The following is a 19,727-nucleotide window of genomic DNA, read 5'->3' as shown; positions in this document are numbered from 1 at the left end:
TTCCTCTTGTCCTTCCAACCCTGCAAATCAAGGATATGTGATCCCTAGACAAGCCTTTCTGATTAGTTCTCATCTTGTAGCACTGACTTCTGTGTGCCAAGTGGTGCTGCAAGTTATAGCCACCTTTTATTTGTTTGTAGCTTTTTATCAGCTTTAGCATGGCTTTCCTGCTCAGTAGTTGTTCCTGTAATGCCATCTTGTGGTGGCCCTGGGACCCTAAATGTGTCTTTTCCCCATGCTAGCCAAAGCTCATGAGTGAGCTACCTTCTGTGTTGTATACTAGTGATTGCAGCTCCCTTTTGTTAGCTGCATTTGCTTGCTGTTGAATCAAGGAAATGCCTGTCTCTAGCTGTGTGGCACTGATTGGGGTATGATTTTTCTGAAGCTCGGGTGTTGTGTTAGACAGGAACCTTCATGGCAGATGCCTGCACTGGATATTTTAACTGTGATACTGTAAAAGAACATGGCCTGTATCTGTTAGAAGGATTGATTAAATATTACCTGTCTTATAAGGAGAGTGGTGTGTTGTTCGTTCACAAGTTACAAAAGCAAGCTATTATTTAGTTAAGTGTTCATCCCTGATACAGTGTATGTTGTTTTAAGTTCCTCATTGTTTTAAGTGCTTCTTTAAACACAGAGTTGTTTAATACTTTGAGACTCTGCCATCTTGCGATTGCAGGAAGGGGGGGGGGGGGGAGTGCCAGGATTTTGTAGATATACCAGTTTTATCTCTGACAGTTGCTTTTCTAAATCTGTCTGTGCTTTGGGTAAGCCACAGGCAAAAAGTCCAGTGCATATCTGCTTCTCAGTGACCTGGGAACTTTACTGTACCTTAGAGAGTAAGAACTATGTGTCTTGTTAATAAATGAAGTAACGAATAACTGTATTTCCTTTTTGCCTCTCCAGTGTTCCCAACTCTTGCCCAGCCAGTCCACGTGGTGCTGGATCCTCAGGATATCGTTTTGTTCACAACATTACCTCGGATCTGCAGCTGGCAGCAGAGTATGCCGCAAAAGCAGCATCAGAACAGCAGGCAGATGCATCTGGCGGGGACAGCCCAAAGGTTCAGAGAAACATTACTTACCCAGCAGTGCTCACTGGGAGGCTTATTAAGACCTGGCAGTTTATTGCCAGTGCTAGATATAGTTAAAAGGGGTCTAAGAATACCCTGGCTGTAAGGGAGCTGTATACAGCATCCTCCAGGGTTTTCAGACCGTGCCTTCCAACCAGCGTCTTATTAGTGGTAGATGATAGATCTGCTTGCTTAGCTGCCCAAAATGTATTCAAGTCATTCACTAAAATGGTTAGGCGAGAAGAATTTTTTTGCTTGTTTGATAAATCAAGAACATATAAAGAAGTGCATTAAAATTCAGAGTCTTGTGTTCTCCTTTTAATTAATGGTATTTTTCAAAACACAGTTGGAGAAAGGGGAAGCAGGGAAAGAAACCAGATCCTTGTCATGAGAAATCTGTAGTCTGACTTTAAAACAAACACGAAGGCCTGTCGAGCAAGCGCTAAATGAGGAGAGTAGCAAGTGGAATTTAGATTAAAAAATAACTTGGTTATAATGATAAAATTTAATTTTGGTGAGCTGATCTTCAGATCAAAGTTAAAGGTCTATATCCAAAACCACCTGATTTGGGATTGGGTGGAGAAGCACAATACTAGATGGCTTTTTTTGTAGATTGAATTCTCCCTTGAGACAAGAAGGGCTGTTCTTGATGGAGTAATATGAAGAACTGGGAATATGAGATCTGGCAAACAGATTAAAGTTCCTAGAATGAAACAAATCTTGCTGGAGAGGGGAAAGGACAAGATCAAGTTTCATGTTGGGCTTGTTGCTGGGAGGAGAGCTGATAGCATACTTGCATGAGACCTTTCTAACAAAGTGTAGTTGTAGCTGGGTGGAATTGAAGGCTTTAGTTTCATGAATGCTGAAAGTAGTGAATGTGCCCTACACCCTCTTAACTCTTTGCTTCCAATTGCTTGTCCTGATCCGGTTCCTTGTGCCTGATATAAGCACATGTGGTAAATTCAGTGGGGAATGGAATCAGGTTAAAGTTAGCTTTTATGTGTGTGTTTGTGGGGAGAGGGAAGGAGATAATTTAATCTGGCTCAGTCCTATAGTCCTGTTTGCACAAAAATGCTTGTGCTAAATTGGGAGGTGGCAGTATAGAACAGGAGTGAAAGGGAAGAGGGTGGTGCTGCTCCTAGTTGCCCCTGATGCTCTCTTAACATCTGTGAAAACTACAGCCCAATGTGCTTTTTTAGTTTGGGTTGTTGGTACACTCCAGTGTAGGAATTACTTGTTAATGACTACATTTCTCTTTGTTTTTTTTTCCTTAGGATGAGTCCAAGCCACCCTATTCTTATGCTCAGCTAATTGTGCAGGCTATATCTTCAGCACAGGATAGGCAATTAACACTAAGTGGGATCTATGCCCACATTACCAAGCATTATCCGTATTACAGGACTGCTGACAAAGGCTGGCAGGTGAGTTCTTGACACTGACAAGCTTTTAAGCTACTTTGACAGGGCTTCTCTGCTTTGAAATGCATTTATTAAAGATTTGGGGCACTGGGAATAGAGCTGCTTTGACTATTCCCAGAGTGAATTTGTTTAATGTAAGATAACTAGTTTGTGGGTGATTAGGTTTTTTTAAATGCTTTCTAGGGCAATGTAGTGTGTTACTATTGGGCTCTTTGCTTTCTGAAACCCTTTTGATGCTGTAGTCATGTGTCTTTTGGTTTTTGTTTTTTATTCTTCCACATTCTTGCTCTCAGTCATTCCTCTGCCCAGATACTTGCCTGGATCTTGCTTAATCCTTCCCCTTGTCTTTGGCTTGATCTGTCCAAGCAGAAGATGCCAGCATAAAACTGAGGTTCTAGTTTTAAATCATAACACCTTAAATCATCACAGGTGTTTTGTTTTCCCATTGTATCAACTGCATTGCCTAAGTCACAGTTTGCAAGTTTTGAATCTCAGAATGGGAACTTGGGGAATTTCGAGTCTGTGCCTTCCTTGTGGTATTAAAGGAAATCTGACCAGCTTCATAGGAGAGTTTGGAAGTAGTTAACACATGCTAAATCAAGCTTAAATGTTCACTTGAGGGCTGCTTTCTGAGTTCCAGAAACCTCAGCTCCACCTGCTTTCAGACTTTTTCTTGGCATCGCACCTCTGAAATGGGTGTTGTCATTTGAATATAATATACTAATACAGCTGGAAAGACTCTTGCAGCTGCTGATTTCATTGTGTTCAACTGGCAGGAGCAGTACTGCTTGGTGCACTTTGAGTACAGTTGGAATAAATACATTTCTGACTCCCTGGCTTTTCCCTGCAGTTCTAATTAATTGTGGAATTCACTTCCTGCCTTAACCTGCTCGGCAGAGTTGTACCTTGCGAACCACTTGCTGTGTCCTGCTTCAAAGAGAGCTGCATTTCAGTGGAGGCTGAAGTTGTCTTTTCCCCTCCCCTACCAGTGGCATTGTAAGGCTTCATTCACTTGTGAAGAGCTTGTCTAAAGCTGCTACAAAAGCTCTTGTTTTCTTTTGAAAGTGGAAAAGGAATGAGCTTGTGCACACCTGGGCTTACTGAGTCTTTCCCCTAGCCCAAAAGGCAGCGCTACACCCAGTGAGAGGTGGGCTTTTGCAATGAAAAGGATAAATAGTTTTGTCAACATCTGGAGAGCCGTACAGTGCTAGACTAGTGCCACATAGATAATGGATTCTCCTTAAGAGACAGCTGTCTGAGGGCATGTTGGCTGGCTTGCACTATGATTACTGTGAGATGCAGTGTCCTTTAGGGCATGTTTGGGCACCCCAGTGATCGTTTGGCAGGTAAGCAGTTAGCACAGGCTTAGGCATATTTTTTTTTCTGCTTGCCTAGAATAAAGCCTGTCTTTTCAGAGGGTTCTGATGTGGTTTACAGTGATTTCCCCATGTCTCAGCAAAAGCTCTGCTTTCATTGCTTTCCACAGAAAAGTCACTGCACTGCCTTGCTGCAGATGTATTTAAGTGATGGTGTAGCACCAAGCAAACCCATCTTTCAGCATGGTTGGTAGAAACTGACACATTTCTCCAGGTTTTCTCTTGCAGTTCTCCTGTGCCTTTGGAGCTGTGTGAGTTGACTTGTTTCTGTCTTCAACACTGATTCTGGCAGTGTGGATTTTGTTTTTCCAAGCTGTGTGGCAAAATCCATTTGTCTTTGTTATATGCTTCCTCATGGTAAAATAATCATCTCATTCTTCTGCTTCCTGCAGAATTCCATTCGGCACAACCTCTCCTTGAACCGTTACTTTATTAAAGTCCCACGCTCCCAGGAGGAGCCTGGAAAAGGCTCCTTTTGGCGAATTGACCCTGCCTCTGAAGCCAAACTAGTAGAGCAAGCATTCAGAAAACGAAGGCAAAGAGGAGTGTCCTGCTTCCGAACACCTTTTGGGCCTCTCTCTTCCAGGTAACTTCAACTTCCTCTAATCTCTGTGCCAAACTCGTTACAAAAAAACAAAAACTTCTCCTGAAGTACAGTGAGCAAACTTTACTTCTGTTTATAGTTGGAGTAGTAACATAGTTAGATAGTCCTGAGGCATAATCTGGAAATTGTTCTGACTTCTTAAGTGTTTACCAAAAAAAAAAAAAAAAAAATCCAGAACCAAACTACAAAAATGCATCAAATAACATATCTGTTTTGGCATCATTTCAAAGAAATTCAAAGCACTTATCACTGGAGTGAGTGTTTTCAGACGCCAATCTCTCATTTCAGGAAAGCTGTGTTTAGATGTAGATTAGATCATAGTGGGAATAACTTTTGTGGTATTTAAAACACTCTCCTATAGGGAAGATCAGGTTGATCATGGTTGACAGCAGTGAAGCAATGTGGGGTGTTCTGTGTAGCTGCTCTTGTCAGCGGTGTAACTGCAAAAGAGGAGCTGTGTGCAATGACATCTTTCTCTGAGCCTGAAGCTGTGAGGATAAGACTTGCAATTCAACACTAACAGGAGCAGTTTCATGTAATGTTCTTCCCACCCCTTTTCTTTTCTCTGTTAAAATGGGGAAACAGGAAGAAAGGTTTTCAGCTGATCAGCTGCTCTGTCTTGTTTGTCGTTAAAGAAATGTACAATTCCTAATGTGTTTGGCCATGTGGAACCAGAGGTGGGGAACCAAGTGACTGGGGAGGGAGACAACAGGGAGAAGGGGGAGCAACTGCTCTGTAAGCATATGCGGGGCCAGATACTTGCATCTACATTATATTCTACATTGCATCTTCCTTCTTCTCCCCATCAAAAACTGACAAATATCCTTTGAGAATGGCCTGAAATCATAAAACTGATCTGAACATGAGGCACTTAGAGCTTCTCTGTCAGCAGTGGTTCTTAAAATGAAATGTTAAGTGTACTCTGAAGGGTCCAGTTTCCTTCAGCAGGGAACAACATGACAGTATTTGGTGCTAGAGCATTTGTGAGGTTACTGTGTACCTTTCAACTCTTCCCACAAAGACTGCAGTGGGTAGTGTGGAAGAAAGGCTGTCCTTCTGCTAGAGAATCCTGTACTGGAGATAATTCTTGGTCTCTGCTGCTGTCTTGTGGTCGAAATGCATCTACACTCACCAACACTATGTTCTGGTGTTTCAGGAGTGCTCCTGCCTCCCCTACTCACCCTGGCCTGCTGTCCCCTCACTCTAGTGGCCTACAGACTCCAGAGTGCCTGTCACGGGAGGGCTCACCCATTCCACATGATCACGACTTTGGGTCAAAGTTAGCCTCAGTTCCAGAGTATCGGTATTCACAGAGTGCACCTGGTGAGTAGCTCTTGTTTCACAGAGGGTGACTGTTCAATTGTACCAGGAGCCACACTGAGGACACCGCAGGAATGCTTCTGCAAGTGTGTTACTGAAGGATCTAGGTCTCTCTTTCCACTTCATTGTTAGAGACTGATGATGCATATGCAACTTCAGACCATTTTCTTACTAGCCTTTGGATGAGGGCAGGAGATAAAGGAATGTGTAGAAACACATGAGCTAACATTGAACTAGGTGGCTCTGAAGAGCTGACCATAGAGTAGCCATGGTAGTGTGTAGCTTGCTCACACTAATTTACTTCTGGATAAGATTGGCTTGGCTATGCAGAGCTCTGTGGTGCTGTGGCCAGGGCCTTGGTAAGTTAAGCCCTGATAAGTATCTGCTTGTCAGCTGTGCTGTAACTGGTGTGATGTGTTCCTGGTGAAGTTGGAAGGCAAAGCTTGTTAGGTAAAGCTTTTTTTTTTGCTTATTGTGGCTTTTGTTCACAGAAATGTGCTCAGATGGCAAGTAAGGTTTTTGTAAGTTAGGAAAGAGAAGATTGAAGGTGGTATTTTTGAAGCCTTATTTTTTGTTCCCTACCCCAACTCTTGCCAGTGCTGAAGGACTGAGTATTGCAGATTAGAAGTGCATAGGTAAAATGAATGGAGGCCTTTTTGCCTCTCCTATTAATGTATGCTTCTCTCTTCTCTTTAGGATCTCCAGTCAGTGCCCAGCCAGTGATAATGGCTGTTCCTCCCCGACCATCTACCCTGGTGGCAAAACCAGTCGCATATATGCCAGCATCAATAGTGACTTCTCAACAGCCTTCATGCCATGCAATTCACGTAGTTCAACAAGCTCCCACTGTTACAATGGTCCGAGTTGTGACCTCCTCTGCAAACTCTGCAAATGGATACATCCTCACAAATCAGGGCACAGCAGGAGGAGCTCATGAAGCTGCAGGAGCAGTGTTGGACTTAGCTGGTGACCACCGAGGTAACTTTTCACCTCTCTTGCTACTTTGCTAATAAGTCTTGAGCAGGCTTGGAGGGGCGGGTGGTCAAACTGTTTCACTCACTGTGTGCTTAGCCCTTAATAAAAGATGTTTCTCTTAAACCAAATAAGCTCATCCATTTGTCTCCACCAGTGAGCAGGACAACGGTGTTCCCTTGTCTCCTGTGGGGAACAAATCTAACAGACTTTGGAGGCTTAAAAAACATGCAGTGCTTTAAATATGTATATTATCTCCAATAACAATACCATGCCTGTGTATTGGTCAGCTGGATGTGCTATGGAAATGTGTGCTTTTTCTAGCCAAAAGACATGGCCCGGGAAAGGCTGAAACTCTCTGCTTCAGGATGGCCCTGTAAATAAACGACTGAGCCCTTCTTTTCTGCAGGCCTGGATTCCTAGAGGAAAGCACGTGCTTCTGGAAGTGCAGGCAGTGCCCCATTAAAGCAATCTTCAAAAACCAGTTACAACAAAGGCCTGTCTTTTCCTAAGCTGGAAATTCCAGCCTTGGGGGATTTAGTGAGTTAAATGTTCTCTTCCTGTGATCTAGACAACTCCTTGTCTGCTTGCCATTTCAGAAGGGCTTAGTGCTACAAGATAGATATGTGTTGTACCAGCAGCAAGACTAGTTACTCTGATTGCTTTTATGTGGGCAGTGGGGCAATGGTTCTCCTCTAAGGGAAAGAAAAAAATTACAGAGATCTCCCCCCTACTGCAATAGCAGGACCACTGGCATTTTTAGTTCAGCGCTGGTTATCCTGCTTGAGTTTCACTTGCATTCTCTAGAGATTCCTGTCTGAATCCCATAGATGTTCCTGAAGCGCTAACAGTTGCAGCTGCCTGTCTGTCACCTGCTCCCTTCTTTCATTCACCAGTTCTTGCTGTCACTTGTTTTTTCTCTACTTGTCCCTCTCTTATTCCCACTCATATCCTTTTCTAGTCTCTACCTTCCCTTTGTTTTTCCTGGTTGCTCCATTTACCTTCCTAATCTCCCTACTTTCCTTGCCTTTTCTCTCCCCACTTCTCATCAGCCTGCCTGCAGGTCTCAGCTCAATGCTTATGTCCCATCTAACTCCACTCTTGTTGTCTACTAATGTTAAAATGGGAGAAGTCTTCTCTTCCTACAGGACTAATGAGTTTGTGCTTCCTGCATGCCCAGCAGGAGGCTGTCCTGTATCTGTTGCATATCTGCTGAATTGACCCCTTACTTCTCCTGGGAAGTGAGACAAGTGGTTGAGTGCTCTCAAACAGTTATCTCTATCCAGGAACTCAGCCTTCCTTTTAATTTTTTTATTTTTTTTCTCCCCCTCTCTCCTGGTTTCTGCCTATACTTCTATAGCTGGCAAAAGCTTGCAGTTGTGGGAAGACCTCCTTGTAAATCAACCTATGTGCAGGCCCGACAGCAAGCTGTTGCAGACTTTGGGCTCCAGGCATTGTTTAATATCTTAATGCCTTCTCCTGCTGTGTGGTATTGAGAATAAGGCCAATTTGGCTGTAATTACAAAGTAAGCTATGAGATTTGCAGTGACTGCTGGCACATTATAGCTGTGATATGGACAATAAGGGAGATGATGCCTTTTTAGGACAAAGGGTCAAGTTTATAATCTTGATTTTTTTGGGGGGGTGGGGCTAAGTGGCTTACGCTATAAGAAAAATGTTCTTAATATTGAGAGAGTATATGTGCAATAGAGAATATTTTAGTGTTTTCAAATGCTCATCCCTGACCTTCTGTGGTGCTGCGGTATTTCACCTCTGCAAGCCTGGGGTATGTATCACTGCTAAAATGTTAATGAGAATAAAGCTTGCTCCTAAGCCAGGGTAGTAAATGATTGTTGTCTGTTCTACTCTTAAGCAGGCATGGATGAAAAGCCAACGATTGCATTTGCCACAATACCTACAGCCAGCCGTGTTATTCAGACAGTCGCCAGTCAAATGGCACAGGGTGTTCCAGGACAGACAGTCACGATCCTTCAGCAGGCAGCTCCAGTGACCATTGGACAGCATCAGCTCCCTGTGCGGGCAGTCACTCAGAACGGGAAGCATGCCATCCCCACCAACAGCATCACTGGCAGCGCTTACGGTAGGCTTTGTTTCCATTGCTTTCTGGTTTTTTGATTGCTCTCTGAGCATAGCAGTTAGGTTGTAAAGCTGTAAGGGTTTTCTCTTCTTAGTATATATCAAGTTATTCCATGTGTCCAATTCAAAGGTATTCCAATTCTTCAGCTTCTGAGGCTGTGTATGTCAGTGGTAGATATCCTTCTGTCCACCTTTGTTCCCTTTCCCTAGTGGAAAAGTTTTGCTATCTAACATTGCTTCTGAAAAGTCCAGTGTCTTTCCTTTGTCCTTGGCTGTGCATTTATTTCTACTTACACTCTCTACCTTTTGAGGGTTACTTGTTGAAAGCGTTAGTGATTCTTCTGTAGAGCCTGTTTTCATTTGTTTTCTTCTGACAAACAGGCTTTGCTTTCAGCATGCCAAATAATAAAATTTCCATGGTGCTTTTTAGATCTTGTGAAATATGACTCCATAGAGTATTAAGAAAATAACATGCTTTCCCATCTTAAGGTCTTAGAGTCTGAAAGAAGTAAGATCTATTCCATCAGGTGAATGAATGTAGGACTTTTTTTATATACAAGATGTGTTCTAGTTATCTGTCAAGCCTGATCTTTAAAATCCCATACTAGCTATGTCTTGGCAGCCTCCTCTTATTGCTTGCTCAGCACTTCAGGTTTTGTTCAGTTAAGGGTGATGACTGGGGATGGTAATATCCAGGTTTCTTACAGCCCTTTTAATGAGATACTAAGCACCTCTGCTGTCCCAGGCTGGTGCTTATGGGGAGTTTGAAATGAAGGGCACTGGAGGGATTTTGATGGCTTTCATGAAGGTAGGAATGTTTCTACAGAATTTTCTGCCACATCTTTTCTCAGTATCACCTGGCTTGCACTTCAATTGCAGGAATCTTATTGGAGCAATGAAAAAATGATAGTGATAAGGTTTTTATGCAACTAGGCTATTAAAATATTAAATAGATCAGATAGGTGGAGTTGCTGCTACCCAGCAGTAGTGTTTGTCTAATGTAGAATCAGACAGGTTTTTTTATTTAACACCTTTATGTTAAAATATTCTAATCTCACCAAAATTTTTCTAGCTCTCTCATCAAACTGGAAAGTATTCCAGTTGCCTCATGGGTTTTTGTAAGTGGTAGTGAATTTTCTGCTTTACAAAACAGTCTGAGTCTCTTGACTCTTGCCTGTATGAAGTTAACTTCTCAGCTGCATGGTTTAGGTTCTCTTAAGTTGCTGAACTGTAATTGGTGACTGCCCTTATCCTTACCCTATGGTTTTTCCTTCATCCTCTTGATACTCTACAGCCTCCTTCCCATGCCTTGGTAGAAGTTGCTGGGCTTTGAGGGCCTTTGTTCTGTTTGCTTTGTTTATTTATCCTAGGGCTCCTTTTTTGATGCACTTAGCAGTGAACACACCACTAATGTTCTGTCATTCCATCCTTTGCAAATCAGTCTGGAGGGTAGAGGATGTGCTGTCTCCTGAGTCCCCTTTGGCTGCCTCTCCGATTGATGCAGAGTCCAAAAGCTGCATGTGTTTTGTTTTCCAAGCAGTGTTGTGTGCCAAAGCCAGTGTGTAAGCACATTCTCTGTCTGGAACTAGGAATTGTAGACATTTTTACGGAGGGTTGCTACTTAAATCATCTTTTTTTCTCACCACTTTTATTAATGGGAGTGTGAGATCTTTTGTCAGTACTGGAATACAAGATTGGGAGCCAGAAATTCCTACGCTCTGATCCCAGTTCTGACGGGAATGCGTTTGGTTGTCTGGGGTAAGCTCTCTCCTACCCCTTTTACAAGTGAGATGTTAGTATACTCAATATTGGGATTCTAATCTAGTTTCCCAACAGACTGGCTGTTCTTACTGTGCAAGCAGAGCTAAAGGGAGACCTCTAAATTGAAGGCACAGGACACAGATGTTGTAGCTTGCAGGAAGTTCTGATTGTAGGTGGCCAGAAAACATGCCTCTCAAAGAGGACATGTGTTGTAATTTTAACAGGGGATTGATCCTCTTCTTCTGGAGATGAATGCTTAGCTGGCAATGCCTTGTTTGACAACGGATAGGAAGAAGGAAGTTCTATGAAAGGGGTTATTACCAGTTTGGTAAACTTGCACAAAGCTGAGATACTGGGTGGAGAGGGAGAGGCACGGCTAGCAAGCCTTTCAAAATGGACTTGAAAACAACACTTGAATATGTGCCAGCTATTGCATTTGACTGTGGTGTTTTGTTTTCTTGCTTTCTGGAATAGCAAACACTTGTGCTACTTTATCACATTAATTCTCTTTCTCTCTCTTGTCCTACTTCCCAGCTCTTACAAATCCATTGCAGCTTCTTGCAGCCCAGGCCAGCTCGTCCACTCCTGTTGTAGTCAGCCGGGTATGTGAGACAGGGACTGAAGAGACAGCAGCAGCCTCTTCCAGTGAGCCTGAAGTCAAAAGACCCCGGATAGAAGAGTCCAGCGGAGCAGTCCCAGCCCAAACTGGAGTCATCACGTCTACAATGCCACAAGGACAGGCAACCAGTGAATGAAGAACCGGTGGGAGGAGCTGGAGTGATGCGGGGTGGGCATGGGATGGCAGGAGCCCTAAAGCAGCTTTCAAAGAAAACAAATCACAACTGTAACAGCTCAAAACATAGCGGATAAAGAGCTCTTTTTAAAGTCAGATTTTTAAATGGGAGGACAACAGCTGTTAGAATCACAAGGTGCCAAAAAGAATGGAAAACCCCTCCCAAGAACCCATATCTGGAAGTCTGTTCTGTCTTTACCTATGGGATATTTTTTCCTTTTTGTTTTTTTAAAAAGATTCAAAAAAAATACAGACAACTGATTGTATGACTGCTGGGATATTTTTAACTGTCTTTTCCCCTTTTGGCTCCAAGGGGATGGAATTTGCAGTTCAGCATCTAAAGGAATGTAACACAAATACAGTCTGCTCCCTGGAAAGAAAACTCCTCATTTTCTATGCCTTAATACTGTGCTTCTCAGAGCTTTGAACCGTAGGACCATTTTTAAAAGGCCACCTAAGGCAATCAAATGCTGAAAGATGGGTGCAGGATCTCACAACAACATTAAAGAAATATGGTACCAAGCTTAAAGAAAAAGGCAAATGATTTTGTTTTTTAAAACAGAAAAATTCTGAATATGAACGAATGTTTATTTATGTGGGGATTCAGGAGGAAGAGTTACAGGGCTCAGCCACCTGGATTTCTAGATGCAATTTCTCTCCGTTCCCTCTGAGGGAGAATAAGATGACAGAGGAACTGTATTAATTTGGTTCCTGTAAAGATATTAAAAACAAAGGGTTTTGTACCTTCAATGATTTCTTACAATTATTCATCACTTGCTCTGGACAACAGCCAAAGTATCTTGATGACTGAGGATCACATGGGGAAGGGTGTCTCCAGAAGGTTCTGTGTGCATTTGATCACATCCTGTGCTGGAGCACCAGGTTTTGTTCAATATAGCACTGTAGGTGAAGACATTGCCACTGTCTCTGAACTTGGGAAAATACTGGTTGGTCTTCTGCACTAAAACAGTCTGCTTTCACCTCTTGCTGGTAGCATGGTCCTCAACTAGATGGATGATGGTCAGGAGGCCAGGGCTGGGTAGGAGTCTGTCACTGACCCTCTGCCATGGCTAACAGCAAAGCTCCTGCGTTATTCTTCTGAGAGGGAAGTTGAGAGCTGGGGTGAGAGGCAGCAGAGTTCATACAGTGTTTTATTACAAATTCTGTAACGGTGTAAGAGACCAAGGCAAAAGAGGCCTATTGTTTTCCATGTGGCAGAAATCACTGGATGTCTTAAACAGGTTTTTCCAAAAGGAATTTGGAGGTTTCCTTTCATTGCCTGGCTCCTCTCCCATCTCTCCTCCCCTGAGGACCATTTGGGTTGGCCAGTAGGAGGAGGCTTTTACTCAAACTCTGTTCCATGCTCTCTTCGTGTAGTACAAGTGTGTCTTACAAGTAAAGCAGATTTGAGTCACTTCAGCCACATGGAACAGTGGGTGCATGTGATGCCCTGTGACTGGCAAAGAAATCAACCCCTGCATAGCCTCCAGCTAACCCCTTTGGTTTTATGCCTGTTTGCAATCCCCTTGGCTAATGTGTCTTCTGGCAGCACAGCAGAGATCTTATAAATTAGAAAATGGCTTCGGTAATGGCAAAAGAGACTTAAGAGGGATGGGATATACCTTTGGTAGGTTATCCCCCTATCTGTACTGATTTATTGTCATGTTGCTGTCTCATACAATCTGAAAATGCTATTGCAGAGCAGAGAGGCAAGCCCACTGCATAAACATGTTGCAAAAAGATTTCCCCAGTGTGCAGTAAATGATACTGTCAGTATGTCCACGGGGATTAGGGGGCAAGACACAACCGTTCAATGTCTGCTGGAATGTGGGGAGGGGGAGGAAATCCGCAAGGTAACAGCTGGCATCATTTGTTCCCTTCTAGGTTTCCTTTCTCTATGCCAAATCCTATTCAATAGCCAAGTCCCACCGCTTGAACAAAACCCAGCCATGTTTTATTCTCAAGCCAATTGTTTTGTGAGAAATACTTCCGAAAGAAGGAAAGAATTTCTTGGTCTCGTGATCTGCAGTTACTTTCTGCAGTTAGAGGCACACATAATATTCAGGACAGTTCATTTATCTACAGCTAGGCTTTCGTAATTTGGGTGTGTGCCTTTAGTGACAAGTTATTAGATTGGATTTTAGTACTTTGAAATGATTTTGTGAAGGAGGATTGTTACAGGCCACAAAGTAATTGAAGCAGGCCAGCTGCCAGCTCTCACTCTTCCTGCTAGGAAGGCTAGGTGTGGCATAGCGGAAAAGCACACAGATTAGCTCTGTTTTCTGTAGCCTTTTCAAAGCCAGAAATCAATATAATGGACTTCAAGGAAGAACGCACAAGTGAGAGTGCAGCATAGTTTATCTGTGATTAATCATTACTTTCAGATGACTGCTGGTTTAGATACAGGCACGCCTCAAACAGCCCTGAGGCTAGGGAGCTTTCCTGAAGCAGAGGAGCCTTTAGGTTTCCAGTACTTTGGGTGAGTCAGTGCAAGATGAGCGACCAACAGAATACTGTTCAGGATGTAAGGCTGCCAAAGTTTCATGGATTTTTCTTTACTGCTTCTTTTCTCTTGGAAAGTCTAGACAGCTAGACCCTAAGCTTCTGTAAACTAGTCCAGCACCAAAGAAATACATCAGCTGAACAACAGTGTTTTCATACACCAGGTGCTGCTTTATAGATACCTCTTGAAAGTCCTTCCTCAGGTTGCAGGTATAGATCTGCCTCGTATGTATTTGGAACAGAATAACACTTTCTCGCTCTTCTGTTTTTGGCTCACAATGCCTGCCGGTTAAAATGTGAGTTGAGGATAAGCAAATATCTCTGATCTGTTCACCCATTCTGCTTGAAGTGTCTGGAATTTGTTAGCTCATCCTATCAGAGGATTTTTGCTTTGTCTGCTGCATCTCCTTGCTACTGTAGAAAGCAGCCATGCCACTTGAAATATTTTTTTTTGTAGGTTTGCCTATACGTTGCCTATATCGTTGCCTGATACAAGGTAAAATAACAGTCCTTACTAAACCCAGTTGAGAGCTGTGGAAAAAATGTAGTCCTCATCTGGAACACATGAGATGGTGACATCTTGTTTCAGGCCTCCAGATTAATTCTTTCAACACACTGCTCTGTCTGGAAGACAGCACCACTCTTTACATATCATTCCTGATTCCCCAGGCTTTCAGTTTTGAGCATTGCAGAGGAATGAAAATTAATGTGAGGGTAGGATTAAGTCTTCAACTAGAAAGAAGATGTTTACCTTAATGGTTATACACAGTACTCAGATTATTTTAAGTTAATCGTCTAACTTGTCTTTATTGTGTAAAAAGTTGCATCTCATGTCCTCAATTAATTATATTAACTGAGGGAGGTTTGAGGGGGAGAGGAGTAGGAGGCTTCACTGCATCTTCTGCTGTCTGTATAACAAAGGTCAAGGCATGTTGAATATTTAACCTGCTATAACTTAGACTTTAAAACCGAGTTGTTAATGTGTGAATTCACTTTTCACCATTCCCTATTGTTCTTTGGGTTTTTTTTACCTTGGGCAATGACAAAGGCTAACTTTACTTTGATTGTGGTCAGTTTATAGCAATTTTTGCCTCCATTTGCAAAAGCTGAATGCAGTTGTTCTTGGTTCTATTGCACTGGAATTCCTTAGTTATTGTTTTGTCTTGACCTTGGCTCTTGTGATACAGGAAGCTTTTTACAGTGAGATCAATTTAATCTGATTTAGCGATAACACAACACAGTGCTGAGCACAAAATTGAAGTTCATGATTAGCTCATATATTCTTTTCAACTCCTTTTTCTTCCCATATTCCTCCCTCCCCCATACCATTAACACTGTCCCCTGTAGCATATCTAGTCATTTTTATCCACTGGCAGGAACAGCACCTTGCGTTAAGCTCTGCCCGAGGACTCAAGGATGAAAATACCTGTGGGATACATGTTGTTCCAGAGCAGGTTGAGAGGTCAATTTGGTCACCCTGTATTTAATTTTCATGCTGTGTTTTAGACGTGTTACTCTTGGGCACAGCTCATTCAGGAGAGTGTTTCCAGAGACATGTTAAAGCTTTGTAAGAGGTAAGAAATAGTTAAATAACAGCTGAAGCCTTACAGTGCTTCTGCAATCAATGTCACAGTCTGGCTTCAGGTTTTGGGGGAGTAAACTTGGTTTGCATGTTTTAGACATCTGTCTTGTGTACTGAACTATCATTCAGAGTTAACTTCTGCATTTTTTCCCCTTTTTCAGTAGGGACGTGCCAGCAGTAAAATAAAAATTGAAGCACAGAAGGTTAGGGACCTATATATAAGCAAGTGAGAGCATCTGACCTGAGCTTTCATACAGTGTGGTGTGGGACACTTTTCACTGACCACTGGGGATGTTAAATTGGTGTTGGAGCTTTTCATCTCTGTTGACAAGGGGGTTTCCCAGTGAGGTATTTGGTATCACTCTGATGCATGCTAGCATGTAAATGAATGTCAAAATGTAGGGTGAAAGGAGAAACATTTTCCTGCTCTACCTAGGTTTGGGGATTTTGGATGACAAGGATTTAATCTGGCAATAGTTCTGTACCTTTCCATAGAGGATCAAATGCTGTTTCTTCAAGCTTATTGCATCTAAGGATTAAATTCCAACTGGTTGGTTGTTCCATCCTTGCTTCTGAGGTTTGAACTATGACTTACAAATTATAGTTTATGACTCTGATAAACAGAGATCACATAAAACTGCAGTATTAGGAAAGATCAGATGTCTTTTTGTTGTCCCTGCCTTTGGCCAGTTGTAGCTGTGTAGAAATATAGAATAACTTGGGTTTGGTAGAAACCTTTAGAGGTCTCTGCTATAAGCTCCTGTTGAGAGCAGGTCCAGCTAGATCACGTTGCTGTGACATTGTCCAGCTGAGGTTTGAATGTCTCCAGAGATAGAGGTTCCATGACTCTGGTCCCTGTTCTACTCTGACCACCCATGAGGTAAAAACTTTTTCTTGGCTATCTGAGAAGAATTTCCCATGCAGCTGCATGGGTTCTTTGTCTCTTGTCCTATCACATTGCACCTCTGAGAAGAGCCTGGCTCTGCCTTCTCTGCATCTTCCAAATAGGTAGTTGAAGACACCAGTAAGGTTTTCCCCATTTGCTTCCTTTTCTTAAGGCTGAACCAACCTGGTTGTCTCAGTCTCTCTTACGTCATGTGCTCAAGCCCCCCAGGCATCAGGTTGAATAGCTGCAGAAGGTCCCTGTCTGTCTTGTACTGGGGAGCCCAAAACTAGGCACAGTACTACAGATCTGATCTGAGAAATGCTAGATGGAGTGGAAGAAGAATCACTTGCCTCAGCCTGCTAGCTACACTTTTGCAAGTACAGCCCAGTACCTCTTTGGTCTGTTGCTGGAAGACAAGTGTAAGAAACAAGAGTCGCAGAGTGAACTGGAAATACTCTGGATTGCATTTGTACATATGCAACCATCTTGTCCCTCTCTTCCAAGGAAGAGTGCCAGCTTGGGTCTTGGAGTTTTTTGGGCAGGAGGCAGCACTGAAGGATCCTGATCACTTTTAAAAATATCTGTGCTTTACCTTATCAAATGATAGTTTCAATCCAATGTGGGACTTGCTTTGAGTTTCTACCCTGATGCAAAATCGTCCAGGTTTTTCAGTCCTGCTGCTAATAAGTTGGACTAGGGCATTAAGAATGAACCTCTAAAGGGACTTGAACCTCTAAAGGAACATAAGTAGCTTCATAATTTTGCCCTTGCTGCACACTGAGCTTTTGAGTTTGCAGATGCCATCCTGCAGCAAATTATTTGTCTTCCCTTGCCAGCCAGTCTCTCGGGCAGCTCCTGTTTCTGCTCCTCATCACAGTTTTTCCCCTCTATTTTGTAGTTGTTTCTTTCAACTCCAGAGTCCTTTAATCCAGCTCCTAATTTAATGCCATTGCTTGAAGGTCTGCATCTGGTGAAAATCTGTGTGTTAGGTCGCAGTTATACAACAGATTGTTCAGTCATGTAACTTTTTGTTTCCTTCTGGGTGAAAAATTATGCCAAAGCTGCTACTACTATAGCATACACTACTGTCGTAAAGTGTAGCTTACTATGGAGCCAGCTGTGCTGCAGAAAACAGTTACACTACAAGGTCATCTGGATTGCTGGAACTGATGGGATTGGGAAGTGATACCTTCTTGCATTTTGATCTGCACCTAATAAAAATGTAGCTGTGACTTCATGCTGGAGCCCCTCTCTCTGGCTGCCTAGCGGCTATTTGGCTGTGATGAGTTAGATCAGTGTCTCTCTCTGCTAGGTGGGTTATTTACAGGACAATGCCTGTGTTTGTGTACATGTGTGTGGATATATGCATATATAATAATCAGCAGTGGAAAATACCTAGCCTAGCTATGATGGTGGGCTTTCTCTGTTAGGATGTCTTTCATGGGGCAGTAATACAGCAGTGAGCGTTTTACTTTGGCCTGAGCAAGACATGTTGAAAAATACTTGGTTTTGTTGGAGCACTATATTTAAATTCCAAACTTTTAATCAACTTTTAACCTTTGTATTTATATGTTCAGAAAATTCTTTTGATACCTTTTCAATTTACCAACACTGAATTAAAATCCTTCAGAATGTATGGCTGGTCCTCTCCTTACGTGTCACTTTAAGTTTCAGAGCCTGAGGGTAGTTGTGCCAAGTCTACCCCTTTGCTCTCAAGATAGAAAAAAAAACGTTGACAGTTCATGGGTGGCAGCTAAGGAAGAAACCCTTTAAATATTTTTTTCAGAGAATATTAAATTAGATCTGTGTAAACATAAAATTTATATTTATTAATGTGTGTGTGGGTGAGTGTGTGTGTGTCAATATAGATATATAAATGGTCCATGACTATTTCTTTCTCTTAAATGGTACTTTACACAGACTTTTATACAGTATGTTGGTAAATTCCTGCGCCAGGCACTGATTCTGAAAGAATGATGTACCTATTTTTGTAACAAATGTGAGCAGCCAGTAGAAGCAGCTTTACTTCAGTGATTGCTTTCATTCTTCTTGCAGAGCAGAAGAGATGACTTGGTACTTGCATCTTCCTTGTGTAGGAGCCTTGCTTCTGGCTTTGTCATGCTTTTAGCAACCCCAGTCCTTGCTGCTTTTTTGGCAAAAAAAAAAAAAATCCCCCAAATGGCACTAATGAAAGCTGGAATCCTTTCTTGTCTCGAATTATCTCTAGATGCGGTATCAGGGAGTTCTTTACAGATTCTGCTCTGTAAGTAATGGGACCTTATTTCTAACGGAGGAAATTAATGGGAGGGTCCATGAGGGTGCTGTAAGGTTGAGGAATTCCTCCCTGTCTGTCTGTCAGGTGGCTAAGCTAACACTGAGGCACTATGAAATAGTTTCTCTTCCTCTGTGGTGAGATTTTTCTCCTTTTACGATGCTTCTAATTTTTCATGGGACATGAGGTGTGTGTGTATATCCCCTTAAAAACAAATGCATGAGAGTTATTCTAGTGTTCCCATTCACAGGGAGTAAATTTTACCTAACTGGCCAAATTTCAGTCATGGTTTAACTCCACAAGGATCACTAAATTCACAGAAGTGTGTGTTTTGACCTACTTGGGCCTTTTGAGAATTATTCTTAAAAGCAGGTGAGATACTTGGCTTACTAATCCTAATTGCTCTTCCAGAAATAGAAATTCCTTTCTCTGCAAGGACCTGAGTGAACGTTTCACCACAGTGCTTACTGTCTGGTGATCGGGCTTTGATACTTAAGGGACGACAGGATTGGTGGTAAGAATAGTAACCAGAATAGGAGCAGTGAAAGGAAACAGCTTTCCTCCTCAGCAGAAAACAGCCCATGTGAAAACCAGACTTCCCCTAGTATTTGGTTACTGCTTAGTGTCTGCCACTGAGTTAAGCAATGCACCTTTGCTGTGATTTAGACCTTTCAGCCCTGCTTCTACCCCACCTCGGTTTCACTTAAAGCAGTCTGAAACAGAGCCTTCCTTAAAGCGAACAGCAGCATCGAGGAGAAATGTCTGTTCGCTGAAGACAAATGAGATTTAAATGGAGCAGAAAAAGCGAGATTTCCTTCTGTTTCACTGCCTTGCTGCTAAAAGTCTGGTGCAGAACATCCTAATGTTCTGCTGATTTATATGCCACTCTTGGGAGGTGGACGGGCTGCTAAGTAGGCAAGTTGGCTCTGTAGCAAATTAATTACTGTAAACCTAAACTGGCTTTATCTCTCTCCACCCCCCCACCCCCCACCCGCACCCCCACCCCCGCCAAATGGGCTTGAAGCAGAAGGAATCGGAGTATTGTTTGTGAGATCTTTTTGCTTTAATGGGA

The 19,727-nt window shown here is 42.6% G+C and overlaps 1 protein-coding gene across 2 annotated transcripts in view; it reads left to right on the top strand.

Annotated features, from left to right (window-relative positions):
- The window catches only part of FOXK1 (forkhead box K1), a 55,964-nt gene extending 37,945 nt beyond the window's left edge, over positions 1-18,019 (top strand). Inside the window, exons 3-9 of one of the 2 annotated variants that reach the window (XM_075058786.1) lie at positions 907-1,063; positions 2,347-2,493; positions 4,259-4,452; positions 5,627-5,793; positions 6,487-6,768; positions 8,636-8,863; positions 11,155-18,019. In XM_075058786.1, the coding sequence (XP_074914887.1) occupies positions 907-1,063; positions 2,347-2,493; positions 4,259-4,452; positions 5,627-5,793; positions 6,487-6,768; positions 8,636-8,863; positions 11,155-11,375 (1,396 nt within the window). In that variant the 3' untranslated portion in view covers positions 11,376-18,019. The remainder of the gene's footprint in view (positions 1-906; positions 1,064-2,346; positions 2,494-4,258; positions 4,453-5,626; positions 5,794-6,486; positions 6,769-8,635; positions 8,864-11,154) is intronic. The other variant, XM_075058787.1, reaches the window with a different exon arrangement.
- The last annotated feature ends 1,708 nt before the right edge of the window (positions 18,020-19,727 follow it).

This window comes from Buteo buteo, chromosome 27 (assembly GCF_964188355.1).
Source record: "Buteo buteo chromosome 27, bButBut1.hap1.1, whole genome shotgun sequence".
Lineage (NCBI taxonomy): Eukaryota > Metazoa > Chordata > Aves > Accipitriformes > Accipitridae > Buteo > Buteo buteo.
The sequence above is the reverse complement of the archived record's forward strand: the minus strand, read 5'-3'. Positions and strand labels throughout refer to the sequence as shown.